The sequence below is a fragment of the Artemia franciscana genome, chromosome 7 (assembly GCF_032884065.1).
Source record: "Artemia franciscana chromosome 7, ASM3288406v1, whole genome shotgun sequence".
Taxonomy (NCBI): Eukaryota; Metazoa; Arthropoda; class Branchiopoda; order Anostraca; family Artemiidae; genus Artemia; species Artemia franciscana.
In genome coordinates this window covers 24,801,936-24,818,495 of record NC_088869.1, presented here as the reverse complement: position 1 = coordinate 24,818,495, position 16,560 = coordinate 24,801,936, and the positions used below count along the sequence as shown (strand labels likewise).

Here is a 16,560-nt window from a genome sequence, read left to right as displayed (position 1 = left end):
TTGCAACTGCTTTTCCAATGCCTAAATATGCATGCAAAAATGTATTCTTTTTGAACTGACAGTGGCTATAAAAGGACTTAACTTAGCACGAGTCCCTCCCATCCATTCCCAAATTTTTATCTTTTGAAATAGAATCCTGGGTGGTACACTTCTGGCAAATGTACGTTAGAACTTAAAACAGATTGCGACTAGTTAAGATAATTTACTTATTATAAGAGGGATGTTCCTGACCTCTTACCTTCCTTGGTCTTTATGCTAAAGTTTGGTTTTCTAAAAGTACACTGTAACACCGAAACATCTTGCCAGTTGTTAAATACGAGTGTCTTATTGGCAAATCACCTTTCAAAATATTTAGACTCATAATTTCACAGTATCAAGCGAAAATGAATACAAAACTATATGCCACAGCCCCCCTCTTGCATATATGCCAGATTAGATCCATCTGGACTATCCGTACTAGCTGATGAGACTTTAAGCAGTACCTGGTGTCATCGTAGGTCGGAATAGAAAAAATATAGTAGCCATGAATAATCTTTGGTGTCCGAAGCATAATAAAATAAGCCTAATGATCAGCCCTAAAATTAACCTTAACCCCCTTGGCTTATTAAAAAAAAAAAAAAAAAATCAAATCAATTGACTTAGCTGGACGTTGATAGAGTTAGTTGCAGTTACCTTTTTTTTCAAAAAAACTAATCCTAAATCGAAATTCGTCAATTCATAATTTAGTCACAATTTGAAACAAAATTCACGAAAGCCAAAAATTGAAGAACGGTGTCTTTATGGGTACAATCCAAGCAGACGCTTTTACTTGTTTTCATAAAAATTGGATGGAACTCATAACTTTTAGTTTCAGCTCTATATTAAAGTTTTATAATAATTGTAAATTGGTAATAGGATGTCGGACACTTCGGTATTAATATTATTGATTTTCCTTAGCCCTAAACTCCAGCAATTCTAAACTGCCCTGGGGTATTGTCATGGGCAAATTAGTAAAGAATGACTAAAATCCTGTGTTAAATATTTACAGATGGCTTCGACAGTGTTTTCAAAACAGCATTAAACCACATAGGTCAATGAATCAGACAATTCGTGGTAACGAACTGTAGTAAGGAGTGACCCGGCTCAATAGTAACCGAAACTCTAAAAAATGGAATTTTGATACCAAAAGTTACATAAAAAGAATTATATTATAATGCTGATTTTAAATATATAAGTTTCATCACGATTAGTCGTACCCATCAAAAGTTACGAGCCTGAGAAAATTTGCCTCATTTTAGAAAATAGGGGGAAACACCCCCTAAAAGTCATACGATCTTAACGAAAATGACACCATCAGATTCAGCGTATCAGAGAACCCTATTATAGAAGTTTATATCCCCTTTCTACAAAAATGTGGAATTTCGCATTTTTGCCAGAAGACAAATCACGGATGTTTGTTTATTTGTTTTTTTTCCCAGAGGTGATCGTATCGACTCAGTGGTCCTAGAATGTCGCGAAAGGGCTCATTCTAATGGAAATTAAAAGTTCTAGTGTCCTTTTTAAGTGATCAAAAAATTGGAGGGCACCTAGACCCCCTCCCACGCTCACTTTTCCCCATAGTCACCGGATCAAAATTCTGAGATAGCCATTTTATTCACCATAGTCTAAAAACCTAATATCTATGTCTTTGGGGACGACTTACTCCCCCGCAGTTCCCATGGGAGTGGCTGCAAGTTACAAACTTTGCCCTGTTTTTACATATAGTAATGGTTACTGGGAAGTGTACAGACGTTTTCAGGGGGATTTTTTGGTTTGGGGGGAGAGTTGAAGGGGGGATACGTGGGAGGATATTTCCATGGAGGAACTTCTCATGGGGGAAGAGACTTTCAATGGAGGGGGCGCAGGATTTTCTAGCCTTTTTTAAAAAAAAATGAAAAACAAATATGAAAAGTTTTTTCTACTGAAAGTGAGGAGCAGCATTCAAACTTAAAACGAACAGAAATTATTACGTATATGAGGGGTTTACCTCCTCGTAATACCTCGCTCTTTACGCTAAAGTATTTTTAGTAATTTCAACTATTTATTCTATATGCCTTTGTGATTCAGTAATTTCTAATGTTCTCTGACCTTAGTGATTCAGGGGTCATTCTTAAGGAATTCAGGAAAAAAAATTTAAGCTTTAATGTAAAGAGCGAGGTATCGACGAGGGGTGAGCCCCCTCATATACGCAATAAAAACATACGAATATAGAAGTTCGCTACGCGTAAGTTACGTATATTTTTTACCTATGAAAACGTCCGTAAAAAATTGAAAGTTATAGTTGCCTTTTTAAGTAATCAAAAATTGGAGGGCAACTAGGCCTCCTTTCTCGCTCCTTTTTTCTCAAAATCTTCCGATTAAAACTATGAAAAAGCCATTTAGCCCCAAAAAATTAATATGCAAATTTCGTTTTAATTATTTATGTGCGGAGAGCCAAGATCAAAACATGCATTAATTCAAAAACGTCCAGAAATTAAACAAAACAAAACAAGTTTTTTTAAATGAAAGTAAGGAGCGAGATTAAAACTTAAAACGAACAGAAATTACTCCTTATATGAAAAGGGTTTTTCCCCCTCAACGCCCCGCTCTTTACGCTAAAGTCTCTCTTAACTCTTTCTCTTAACTCTACATTTTAAAACAGTAAAAAACTTTAGCGTAAAGAGCGGGCGTTGAGGAGGAAAAGCCCCTTTCATATACGGAGTAATTTCTGTTTGTTTTAAGTTTTAATCTCGCTCCTTACTTTCATTTAAAAAAACTTTTTTTTTGTTTAATAAGATTAAAAAGGCGGCATTATGGTAAAAACTATTTACACTGTGCAAAAATCATGTTTATTAATTTCAATTATGTTTTCAATATATATATATATATATATATATATATATATATATATATATATATATATATATATATATACGTAATCAAACGGAATCGATACGTAATCAAATTCCTACAGATTCAAAAGTTTGCCCTTGTGACTTATGTATAGTCATGGCAAATGCGGGTCGAATTAGAGATTAATGTCGATGAACACTACATACCATTTTCATTTTGACACGCTCTAATTCTCATTTTTGCATATATTCTAACCACCCTTATCTTTGTTCTTCATTTTTAATTTTTGACACGCTCTACTCTTTTTCATTTATCTTCTAACTGCGTGTGGCTTTGATTTTCATTTTCATCTTTGACACGCTCTAATTCTCATTTTCGTTCATTCTCTAACCGAATTTGTATATTTTTTCATTTTGGATTTTTATTACTTCAAACAATTTAGCAATGCCCTCTGCTTTAGCTGCCCGTATTGGTCTTGTCACAACTGATGGTCCAATTTGTCGATTTTCACATCTAATCATGTTTGATACTTTGGTGTTTGTTCCAAGATTGGATGGATTGAAACCAGTAATGACTGCTATGATTATGCATGAGGGGGGGGGGTGTAAATACTTCTGTACACAAGCTGTGCAAACTGAAGATTCTAGAGAAGCAATCCGAGATAGGAAAAACAAGTTTTCTTATGGCACCAGTCCTGAGGAGCTAGTTAAGCTTGCTGGTCATTGCTGGCGAGTGGTGGGTGACTCTTCCCTCTGTTTCGAGGGACTAGTGTTCCCTGCCCAATTCAGTTTTAAGCTAGCGGATAAGGATCTTGTAATGGAGGAAGCTCGGCGTTTGACACCTTACACGACCAAGGAAGGCTCTTTTGTAAAAAGAAAGAAAAAATAGACAGGCAAGCCCTAATTCATGGTACCGTGCCCTACAGGGATACCATTGACTTAGCGGTGTTGGTGTTTTATCTGTGGGCTGAGCCCCGACTTTACAAATTTAACTATGAGAATAATGATAATTACTCAAGTTTTACAGTAGGTTGAAAAAACTTAAACATACGTTTTGTATTTACGGATTGTTTTGATGATTTGATGAGCAATTATTTCTACAAAGAAGATGTAAAGTATGTTTTAACTTCAAAATAGAGAAAGGACAGTTTTCAGGTTAAAATCTCAAAATTCCTACTATTTCTGTATTTTAGAAAAGAAGACAAAAGTGGTTAGGAAAAAATGGAATTCCTTATTTCTTCAAACCTAAATAAGATAAGGAAACGGAGATTAGACATAACGATCGAGTTCATATAATTGAATATGTTGATTCATGCATAGAAGTGCCACGTAACGCCTTTTTATTATCCCGTCGCAGTTTCGTATGCATCCATGACAAATTTTTAAATTATTTTACACATTTTGATTGACCAAAGATCATACATAATCACCGCATCCGGTCATGCATATGTTTTAAAACCTCCTGTACTCTACTATTTTTAGAATGAGAGAGAAGTGAGAAAAACATTTTTCAGGTTCTGGAAAAAGGTCTTCGTCAAATTTCTAATGCAAAACAACATCCCAGTTATCCAGCTGTTTACAAACAAAGAAGATAAAGATCCATTCCAAGAGCTTCCGCTTCAACCTTGTTATTCCGTCTCTGACATAAGTAAGTTCTCCTTCCTTTTTTCCTTTGACCAGGCACACACTTTTGGACAGAGTTTATCTCTACCCCAGTTATTTTTGATTCTTTCTTATTACCAACATCAATATTTTCAGAGGAACTATCTAACGATAATCTTAGGGTTACGTCTGACTGACCGTATATCATGCAACTGCCCGAAGAATGTGATTTGATCCCAATTCTTAGGCTGCAATAAAAGAAAGATTAAGATAGCTAGGCCGTGCTTTGTGGATGTATAATAAACTATTGAAAAAACTTGCTTTTTAAGGAAGGATTCAAAGGAAATTGGAACTTCGTTTGATGGGGTGAACAGTGAAGCTCTGAGTAGATCGGGATGAGGACGGAGTGAGCACCGTTACCCGTAACGGGTAACGGTTACGTTACCCGTAACCGTTACACCGTTACCCTCGGGCAGCTTGGTGCCCCAATTTTAGGATTAGTTGTTAGTATTACGAAGGGTAGAGCATTTCTGTAGCTAAAAGTAGAGGCAAAGGTTTGAGCATTTAAATGACTTGTTTTTACCAGGCCTCAAACAGCTCTAATAAGTTCGGTATCCGTAGCAAATCATAATTATTGAGGATGATGAATAAGAAAAAATGATTTTAGTTTTTAATTCAAGTAAAGAACAAATTTGTAAATGTAAAACGAATCGAAATTGATTTAAATAGGTGGAATGCTATCCAACTATGTAAACAAAGAAGATAGGAATCAGCTCCAAGAGTTTTTGTGATTCGTTCCGACAAAATTAAATTTTCTTCTTTTCTTCTAGGAACACAATTTGAGAGGGTGTTATAATCCTCCCTTAGCCAAGGCTTCTTATTTGTCTTACCTGTATAATAGCATGTAACGTGGTTTGATCATTTTTGCACCTTGTATTTACCAGCTTTATACACCAGCCTTCATTATACCTTACCATATTGTAATTGTAATATGATTTATATTATCATATCATAAGATGTCATTTGAATGGAGCATTCCTTTTCCCTTTTGTACCAGTCATCATCAGCCCTATAAAATGCAAATGAAAAAAAAATCCGCAATTTTGTTTTTACTTCTTAATATTTCATTTTGTTTTTTCGTCATCTCGAGGATTACATATTTATAGGTAAACACAGACAAATTCCTTTTTTTTAATTAAATTAAAAAAACACGTTTTTTTCTGGTAAACTATTGGAAGGAGAAAGAAAAAATTAAGCGATTCAGGAACTGCAAAAGAACTAGGGACGGAAGAGGAAAACAAATTTGATTATCTACCCTGGTTAAGGAAAAATAAGGAAAGAGTTAAAAGATATAACATTATTTAAAACTCTACTAATTGCAGGATCTCTGCTAAATACTGGAAAAAGACTAAATACCTAAAAACGTAAAAAGTAGTATGTACAGATTACTTTGTTCGTAGCGAAAACATTATATGTTGGCAGGTTACACGAGAATTTAGGAAATGAACCTTTTGAGCATAGAAGCCAAAAGTTTTCTTAAAGTATCAGTGTGTTTATCAATGATTTAACTGCTTTTTAAATTGGACAAAATAAGTTATTTTACTAACTTGTTTTAGCATTTCTCATGTACATTTTTTCTTCTTGCTGTTTATCAAATTGGTTATGCTTAGACTTTCGAAATAACACGTTTACAAACCTGATTTGGTTTCTACGCTATTTAGGTCAAAACGCCCTTTGAAGCCTCTTTTAGAAAATTGTTTAGCCTCAGTGGGAATATAATTTGGAAAACAGTTTTACTGCGCTCAATTAGTCTGAAATCGGAATAGCTCAATTGGATGGGTCGCTCAAACTTGCTGGTATCCTTAAACATACGTTAATTTTTTTTTGTTTCTACGTATTTATTACTTTTTACCATTAATGAGACTCGCACAGTTATATTGTCATGTAAAACATAGGGACTTTGTATATGTATTTAGCATTGTTTACTTTATTTTAAATGACAAGGCAGATTAGTATTGTGTTGAGTCCACCAACTACCCGTATATGTGCAAAAAGTCAGGCTTTTCGTTTGGTTCTACGGATTTCAGGTCGATATTTCACTTGATCAAGGTGAGAAATTTCAGTCAAAACCATAATTTAGATTTTGTATACCTTGTACTTTGCTTTGTTCTAGGACCCGTTGGAAATTTTTAAATTTTTATTTTGACAAATCTCGACGATTTAGTCTCTTCGACAATCTAAACTAGCCTGTACTAGTGTAATCTAGCCAGAAAAGCCTTGCTACCCTAAAGAAAGTAGAGTCGGGACAGCTAGAAAGTAGGAAAAGCTAGAAGCATGACTTGCATCAAAGATCCTTGAATATACTAGATGCTATATCATTAAAAAATATAAGCGAAAGATTTTGTGTTACAGGCGCTCAGCAATTTGACCAATTTGGTAAGATTTTTACTGTTAAAGTGCAGTATATATTTTATAAAGAAAGGCCGGGAGTTAGACCTGGTCAAGTGACGAAAGCAGAGAGACTTACTTCTAGACTGCAACAATTTGCTGTATCTGCAATTGCCGGTGACTACGCAGGAGTTAAAGAATTTGGTAGTGACTTGAAGAAACTAGGGATACCTGTTGAACATGCTCCCCAGGTAAGATATTTCCCTTTTTTCCTTTAAACTCTTAAACAGCACTTATCTAAGCCAAGGATATAAAAAAAGCAGGCTTTTTTGCTGACCCAGTTTTCTTAAACTTGGTGCCCAAAAACTGAGAAGTGAAGAATATGTCAGTTGAGACACATTGCTATGACACATTGCTTTGAGGAGTGGAAAGATCTCTACATTTTGGGAAGAATATAAGCCTAGAGTCTCCCAGCATATACTTATAGTTTTAGGATAGTCGGGATTTCAATATGTGGAATTATTATTAAACTAAGTCTTTCAATTGCATTTGCATCTATTCTTTAAGTTTAAGTTTGCACTTTCTTTAAGTTATGATTGAACATACACCATTAAAATTTTCACAGGGATTCATTTTCATAAAAACAAAACAAATTTGTTTGCATAACGTGTCTGGCATAAGCTTTAGATGAATATCCCTTAAATTTACTACTTTTTCCCACCGGGATTCATTCATGCTGTTTAAGAAAACCCTCCTCAGGTCCAAAAGGGAAAATGCGTTTATTTATCTTAGCTAATTTAAGTAAACAATTAGGACCTGGGCAGCAAAATTGAAAAAAGATCTGCTTCTGACATATACACACTTCTATTCAGAAAATTTTGAAAAGACGGAAGTGAAGTTCATTTATTGAGTTTGGTGTAAACATAGCTTAATCCAGCTCTGATCTATTTGCTTGTTTATGAACAATCTTTTGTATCTGCTGGGAAAGAGATATTATGTCATGTAATATGACAGGTGGAAGAAATCCTTCTGACTGATGGGAACTAAACATAGATCCCACGAGGTTATAGCTTGGTAATGGCAAGGCATATAGATCTTAAATGTCCAGTTGCAGTTCACTACACACATCTCTAACGGTTATAAATAAGATGAACGATTTGTAAAATGATTGTGTAGGTTTTAGCAAATACTGACGTTTGAAAGCTGCTAAATAGCTCATATTAACCTGATGTCCATTTAACCTGTGTCCAACTCAGGTTAAATATGAGTGCTGAAGAAAGTAGAACAGCCCCTTTCTGGGTGGAACTAGCGTAAAGAGTGGGGCGTTTAGGAGGGAACAGCCCCTTTCATATACGCAGTAATTTCTGTTCGTTTTAAGTTTTAATATCGCTCTTCACTTTCAGTTGAAAAAACTTGTCCCATTTGCCCTGCTATTTTTCGGTTACTTAAAAAACTAGAACTTTAATTTTTCCGAACGTTTTTATTAGTAATAAATATACGCAACTTACGAATTAACTTACGTAACGAGCCTCTATATTCGTATATTTTTATTAAGTATATGAGAGGTTTCGCCCCCTCATCAATACCTCGCTCTATGCACTAAAGCTTAAATTTTTTCTCAATTCTTTAAGAATGACCCCTGAATCACAAAGGTCGTAGAATAAATAGTTGAAATTACAAAAAATACTTTAGCGTAAAGAGCGAGGTATTTAGGAGGAGATGAACCTCCTCATATGTGTAATAATTTCTGTTCGTTTTAAAATTTAATGCTGCTCCTTACATCCAGTTGAAAAAAAACTTTTTCATATTTATTTTTTCATTGTCTTTTTTTTAAAGAATGTTAGAAAATCCTGCGCCCCCTTCATGGAATTTCTCTTCCCCCATGATAAGTTCTCCATGGAAAGATTATCCCAAGTAACTCCGTCCCCTTAAATCCCCTCCCCCAACCATAAAAACCCCCCTTAAAATGTCTGTACACTTCCCAATAACCATTTCTATTTGTAAACAATGGTCAAAGTTTGTGACTTGCAGCCCCTCCCCTGGGGACTTTGAGGGAGTAAGTTACCGCCAAGACATAATTATTAGGTTTTTCGACTATACTGAAGAGAATGCTATCTCAAAATTTTTATCCGGTGACCTTGGGGAAACAATGAGCGTGGGAGGGGGTCTAGGTACCCTCCAACTTTTGTGTCACTTAGAAAGGGCACTAGAACTTTTAATATGCGTTAGAATGAGCCCTTTTGCTAAATTCTAGGACCACTGGGTCGATACGATCACCCCTGGGGAAAAAAAAAACAAATTAACACGCACCCGTGATCGGTCTTCTGGCAAAAAATATAAAATTCCACATTTTTATAGATAAGCGCTTGAAACTTCTACAGTAGGGTTCTCTGATACGCTGAATGTGATAGTGTGATTTTAATATACTATGACGTTAAATGGGTATTTTCCCCTATTTTGAAAATAAGGCAAATTTTCTCAGGCTCGTAATTTTTGATGGGTAAGACTAAATTTGACGAAACTTATATGTTTAAAATCAGCATAAAAATTCAATTCTTATGATGTATCTATTAGTATCAAAATCATGTTTTTAGTTTTGGTGACTATTGAGCCTGGTCTCTCCTTACTGCAGTTTGTTACCACGAACTGTTTGATACATTAATTTTTAAAAGTAAGCTTTAGCTTTAGCCAAGTAAACCTTAGCCAGCCAAGGCTTCAGAAACATAAAAAAAGCAGAAAAAAAATGTGTCTGCTTAAATAAAACGACCGGAATTATGCTTTCGGCAAGGCAAAGGTATAGAGAAACAGCACACCTGGTTTTAAATAGAAATAGCTCTATAGGTTTAGCCAACTGCTGTGGGCATTGCTAGAGATGTTTCTTAAGGTGAAGGGGGCTTATTTTACTGTCTTTTGTCAGAACATAAATTTATTATTGCTTTGAATAGTTTTTGTAGTTGACAATAGATTAATTCAGGGAGAAGGGTTGTGTTTGTTTGAACATAAAATAGGATGCTGTGACATCATAATATTTGAACAGATCCATTCTGTTCTTTTGAAGAGCTATCAATTATCCACTTGGAAAATATTCCAGCCTAGCAATTTCTTCTTTGATTTCAACGAAAATTTTCTATCCTCTTACATCCTTTCTACCACTTTTAACATCTCCAACATTTCATCTCCTAGGAGATTAATAGGGGTTGGCGTAGTCCAATCCCTTTTTTATCCACTAGAGCATCAGGGGGTCCATTTACTGTTTTTAATTATTCACATGGGCCGTATAGAAGATACCCTACTTTATTCTTCCCTGCACGTGCTTAGCCTTCTGTCTCTCTCTTGGGGGTGATAAGAGGTGATGTGTGAATAAGGTGTATTGTTCGTAGAATGGTCTAGCGGTAATTACATTTATGAAAGTTCTCTTTTGAAATGAAGTATTTAGCTATTGCTACATATAAAAAAATACCGCCATGGCACCAGTATGACCAAGAATCTCATAAAAAGGGAGCTGCCGCACTATCAAAACACTGAAGACAACCATAAGATTTTGATTTCGTTAACTTGTTTCTTAGAGTATTTTGTTTTTACTTCAACTAGAAACAAAACAAAGTCTGCATATTCAAAGTATATCCCTTCGTAAGCAGCTATTCAAAGAAGTACGTATGGTAAAAGGAGAAAGAGGAACAAAAATATGGATAGTATGTTAAAAATAAGGATCTTTTTGGACCTGTATCAACAGAATTTTTTTCTTTCTTGTAGATATAATTGACAATTACAAGTAAGTACATGACTCTCATATAAATTACATTAAGCGTAAATACAACTCTAAGTTTTTGTTTATCATAATATAGTTCAAAAACAAGCCATTTTAGAGTTATATATTGTGTAAACATTTGACAAGTTAAAATACCGAATATAAAAACAAGAAAATACATTTTATATACCATGTTTGTCAATTTACAAAGATTGACTTGAGGCTTATGCTTATGTTTAGGACTTAAGATTACAAGGATAAGTTTCATCTTTCTTCCTCAGAGTCAAAAGTTTCAAGTTAAGCTTATAAATTTTTTTTTCAAAATTAGAATATTTGGAAATATCTTAAGAACATATTGTTTTTCTTTAGTGTCAATCTTCACAATAAAATTTGTATCTATTGCAAAGGATTTGCAATAAAGATAAGCATTTTTAAACTTCAGAAACTCCCTTTGAGAAGTGACTAGTTTTAATGAGAATTGTAAAAAATTTTCCATGCCGAGGAATTCCCTTAAAATGGGTTTTAAACCAGGATTATCTTCAGTTTTTGCCCCCACAAAACAACGTTTGGGAGCTACTCCCCCCCAAAGAAAGGCTAAAATGATATCTTTGGTTATACTAAAAATGCGATGACGATTTATTACAGAAGAAGTAAATAGTTTTGTGCCAGGATTGTAATTTATGGGAGAGATTTGGACTAGTCACGTACGCTGGAGTTTTTTTCGAGCAAAGCTAAACATGGAAAAATACCATAGACAGTGGAATTACACTGGAACTGTAAGATCCTATGAAGAAAGTTGTAAAGTGTCTTAAGGGGTAGCAATCCGAAGTCTTCCAAGAAAATGAACAACTTATATCCCTTCCTCTCTTTTCCTAGCTAGTTGATTTTAGCTAGAGGAACTATTTTATAATGTGATTTTGATGGAAACGGTATTGACGTTGGAACAGCGATATAACCATTGATCGACTATCAATATTTTTTTTCCGTTTATTCACTACAACAAAAAGTATTCCCCATTTATTTTACCATGCACCTTATTTTTTCCTGTATTCATGGAATTTCTTTTTTTCGCTTAGTGATATCCGGTACACGTTTACTTCTCGCTTAACTGTTCCTCGCCCCTGATTGATAGTCCCAGTCCACAGTAGCTGCTTTTGTCCTGACTACTTAACCGCAGTGAATATTTTCCGCGTATTTTTGTGTTATAGTCAATATATCTAGTTAATTTTGCATCAAGTTTTTACTGGAACCTTTCAAACTAAAGGCTTTCAAGGGTTTTTTTTTGTGTTTATCAATAATTTTTATATTTATTATCTATTTTACTAATTTAAACAACTTTTTACAAAATTAGAATGTTATTGCTAATGAGTTAACGGAGTGACGAGCCAAAAAAGGGGTAGAAGTCAATTAACAGAAAAGTTCCTAGGCGTTAATTTAAACCTGTAAAGTTGAAGACTCTCTGTTGCCTTGACCTCCCATGATATCTTTTTACTTAAATCCCTCTCAAAGGAAACTGAGATAAATATCTGTTTTAGTCTGTTCAATTTTGTGTGTTCCAAAGGTATGAGCGAATGATTATCTATATTTAGTTCAGAATGACAAATCCCTTACTTCCCCATTGAGCGTCAGTACCCAAAATAGCCATGACAGATCTCATTCCAGCATTGTAATTGATCAATATTGGAAATACTGTCTCGCGTGTTTAGAATTGCACTGCTTTTTCATCTACAGCTTCCATTACGGGGATAACGGGCTCACACATTGATCCCCGTTAGAAATAAGAATAAGCTTGTTTTCAAAAATGGTAAGATTTTCCGTCGCTAGGGTCGCGGTATAAACAAGGGTTCTAGCCATCGAAGGTTAAAAGGTTACCAGTAGACTGGCGCCATGACGTGTAGGTTTTGGTTAGATTAGCAAAAGAACTGGTACATATTTATGTTGGATTTTTCACTGTCATTGTTTGTGGTAAAAAGAGGTTTTTTATTACTGCTTTAATAATAAATAAATTAGCGCACCTAAGTGGATACACGCACAAAAACAATTAATGAAAAAGTCTGAAATTTAGGCAAAAGGAAAAAATATACCTATATAGCTATGCTTGTAGTTACGCTGTTAATTTGATTTTTATTGGAAGGTAGTTTTATAAGATCTAGTTAGAAATCGTTTCTTACTATTCTGTGAAGAGTCAAGTTAGTGGTATTTCATGTGCCAAATTGCAAATTTATTTCGTGAATAAATTTGCTTAAAACTTGATATGAAGAAAAGGCAGAATCAATTTGTGCAATGCTTGAATAGGTAAGTTTCTATGTGACATTCATACAATGCTATTCTTTTAAATCTGTTCACGGTAAATTATTAGACGCAATAGCTGCCAGTAGGATGCACCAATTGCCAGCATGTTTGGACGGACAAGAAAAAACTATTAGGAGAGATAAAAATCAATTCTTCTTTGGAGAATCAATTAATTATTAAATAGCAGTTTTTTCATTTTTTCTCTTCTACTACAACTGCTACTAACAACTCGCTGCCGCACCAGGCCTTCTGAGGCCAACACAGCTACGAATGATCCCCCTCCATTTTAATCCTTGCAAAGCCTCCCTCCTTTCACCCTCCCGAGAAGTTTCTATTTCTCTTAAATCTTTCCTTACACCATCCTCCCACCTCAGTCGGGGATGACGAATTTTTCGTTTTGCCCTAGAAGGTTCTTGACAAGGACCATTTTTGACAATCTGTCATCTTCCATCCACAAAACATATCTTAGGATCCTCAATCTTCTTCTTACTGTAGCCCTAGAAAGGGAGATTGAACCACATTTTTCGTAAGCTTACTGTTTGAGATATTGTCAGTCAGTCAGTAAGTGCTCTAACACAAGAGTAAGTGTAAAGGACAATAATTTGAAGGAATGGATCAAACACTTCGTAATAACGAGCTGTAAGTAAGGAGCGACGCAAACTGTAAAAAGTGGAATTTCGATGTTAATAGACATATCAAAAGAATCGGCTTATTATGCTGATTCCAAATATATAATATTTATTAAGTTTCGTGTTACCTACTAAAGGTCAAGAGCCTGAGAAAAACTTTGCCTGATTCTCGAAAAAAGGTGAGAACACCTTCTAAAAGTCAAAGAATTGTAGATTCTCAGAATTCCTTCTTCTTTGTGTATTAAATAGATTGTGATAGCGAAATGTAAGAAAGGAGCAACACGGCTCAATTGTAACCAAAACGCTAAAAAACGGAATTTTGACATCAATAGGTATATTAAAGAATCGGTTTATTAGGCTGATTCAAAATATATAAGATTCATTAAGTTTAGTGTTACCCACAAAAGGCAACTAGCCTAAGAAAATTTGCATGATCAAACAGTTCGTGGTAACGAACTGTAGTAAGGAGCGACCCGGCTCAATAGTAACCGGAACACTAAAAAACTGAATTTTTATAACAATAGTTACATCAAAAGAATTGCATTTCGATGTTGATTTTAAATATATAAAATTCGTTAAGTTTAGACTTACCCATAAAAAGTTACGAGACTGAGAACATTTGCCTTTTTTTAGAAAATGGGGGAAAAGACCCCTTAAAAGTCATTGCACCTTAACCAAAATCACACCATCAGATTCAGCGTATCAGAGAACTCTACAGTAGAAGTTTCAAGCATCTACCTACAAAAATGTGGAATTTTGCATTTTTTTTGCCACAAAACAGATCACGGATGCGTGTTTATTTGTTTGTTTTTTGTTGTTTTTTTCCCCAGGGGTGATCGTATCGACTCATTGGTCATAGAATGTCGTGTGAGGGCTCATTTTAACGGAAATAAAAAGTTCTAGTGCCCTTTTTAAGTGACGAAAAAAATTGGAGGGCACCTAGGCCCCCTCCCACGCTCATTTTTTCCCAAATTCACCGGATCAAAATTCTGAGATAGCCATTTTATTCAGCATAGTCAAAAACCTAATAAATATGTCTTTGGGGATGACTTACTCCTCCACAGTCTCCGTGAGAGGGGCTGCAAGTTACAAACTTTGACCAGTGTTCACACAAAGTAATGGTTATTGGGAAGTGTACAGATGCTTTAAGGGGATTTTTTTGGTTGGGGGAGGGGTTGAGGGGAGTGGGTTGTACGGGGGGATATTTCCAATGAGGAGTTTGTCACGAGAGAAGAAAACTTCCATGAAGGGGCGCATAATTTTTTGTATTTTTTAAAGAACAATGAAAAAATAAATATGAAAAAGTTTTTTTCAACTGAAATGGACCAGCATTATAACTTAAAACGAACATAAATTATTACGCATATGAGGGTTCACCTCCTCCTAATACCTCGCTCTTTACGCTGAATTAACTTTATTAATTTCAACTATTTATTCTATGGCCTTTGCGATTCAGGGGTCATTCTTAAGGAATTGGGACAAAATTAAAGCTTTAGTGTAAAGAGCGAAGTTCTACTTGTTTTTTTAAATTACCAAAAAATTGGAGGGTAGCTATGCCTACTCCCCCGCTCTTTTTTTCTCAAAATCGCTGATCAAAACTACGAGAAAGTCATTTAGCCATAAAAATAAATTAATATGCAAATTTCGTTTTTATTATTCATGTACGGAGAGCCAAAACAAAAACATGTCTTAATTTAAAAACGTTCAGAAATTAAAAAAAAACAAGTTTTTTTTAACTGAAAGTAAGGATTGATATTATAACTTAAAACGAACAGAAATTACTCCGTATATAAAATGGGCTGTTCCCTCCTCAACGCCCTGCTCTTTACGCTAAGGTTTTTTACTGTTTTAAAAGTAGAGTTTAGAATATAAGTCAAACTTTAGCGTAAAGAGCGGGGCATTGAGGACGGAACAGCCCCTTTTACATACGGAGTAATTTCTGTTCGTTTTAAGTTTTAATATCGCTAATTACTTTCAGTTTAAAAAAACTTGCTTTTTAAATTTAATTTTCTAAAAAGGGGGAAACAACCCCTAAAAGTCAAAGAATTTTCATGAGAATTCTACTGTCAGATTCAACATATCAGAGAACCTTGCTGTAGTAGTTTCTAGCTTGTACCTTCAAAAATACGGAATTATGTTTTCTTTGCCAAGAGAAAAATCATGGATTGGTGCTCATTTGTTTGTTTTTTATTTTTGTTTTCCCAGGGGTGATCGTATCAACCCAATGGTCCTTGAATATCGGTACAGGGCTCATTAGAACGCAAATTAAAAGTTCTAGTGCCCTTTTACAGTGACTAAAAAGAGTGGAGGGCAACTAGACCCCCCTACGTCCTCTTTTTCTAAAATTGTCCGATCAGAGTTTGAGATTTGACAGGTTGTTCAGCGTAGTAAGGAGAATTATTGGACATACCCTGAAAATGCATAACTGTTTCTACTACTTGCTATCTTGAATCACAAATGAAATAGTTAATACTTAAGGTATTTTGGTAATATACAACTGGCCGCACTAGCTTTTTGTCACCTCTCTCGACTTGCTTCCCTGGTCCACTCGAAAGCTCAGGGCTCCAATTCTCGCACACGTGTTACTGTGACATCAAATATCCTATTTCTTACTTTTTTTTCGAATTTGAATGACTTTTATTTGTTCTAGTTGTTCCAAAATAATTCTTCAAAAATTTACCCCTCTAGCCTTAATAGTTTATGTGTAGATCTTGTAGACAAAATGCTTAATATAAGCTTAATTAAAAATTAAGCTTATATTCATTGTTATAATTTTATCGTCTTTCTTTTTTGTTGAATTTTTACCCATGTTGATGCATGCCTTTTAATGGTGTTGAATGCTAGCAGCATTAATTTTAAAGAAACCAATAATCATAATTTTTCACACAACTTATCCCCCTCTAGTATTGAACCCTTCAGAAAAAACTTGACCGGGGCACTTTCAAACATTAGCCGTCAATCAAAAGAAAGAAAGAAACAAGGTGGTGACAATGGTATGACTAAAGCTAATTAAATTTTGATTCCACATCTGTAACTCATGCTGTCAGGGGGT

The 16,560-nt window shown here is 34.8% G+C and overlaps 1 protein-coding gene across 1 annotated transcript in view; it reads left to right on the top strand.

The window, feature by feature from the left end:
• The window catches only part of LOC136029038 (protein stoned-B-like), a 69,681-nt gene that overhangs the window by 28,586 nt on the left and 24,535 nt on the right, over positions 1–16,560 (top strand). Inside the window, exons 4-5 of the mRNA XM_065707072.1 lie at positions 4,364–4,497; positions 6,864–7,090. Coding sequence (XP_065563144.1) covers positions 4,364–4,497; positions 6,864–7,090 — 361 coding nt within the window. The remainder of the gene's footprint in view (positions 1–4,363; positions 4,498–6,863; positions 7,091–16,560) is intronic.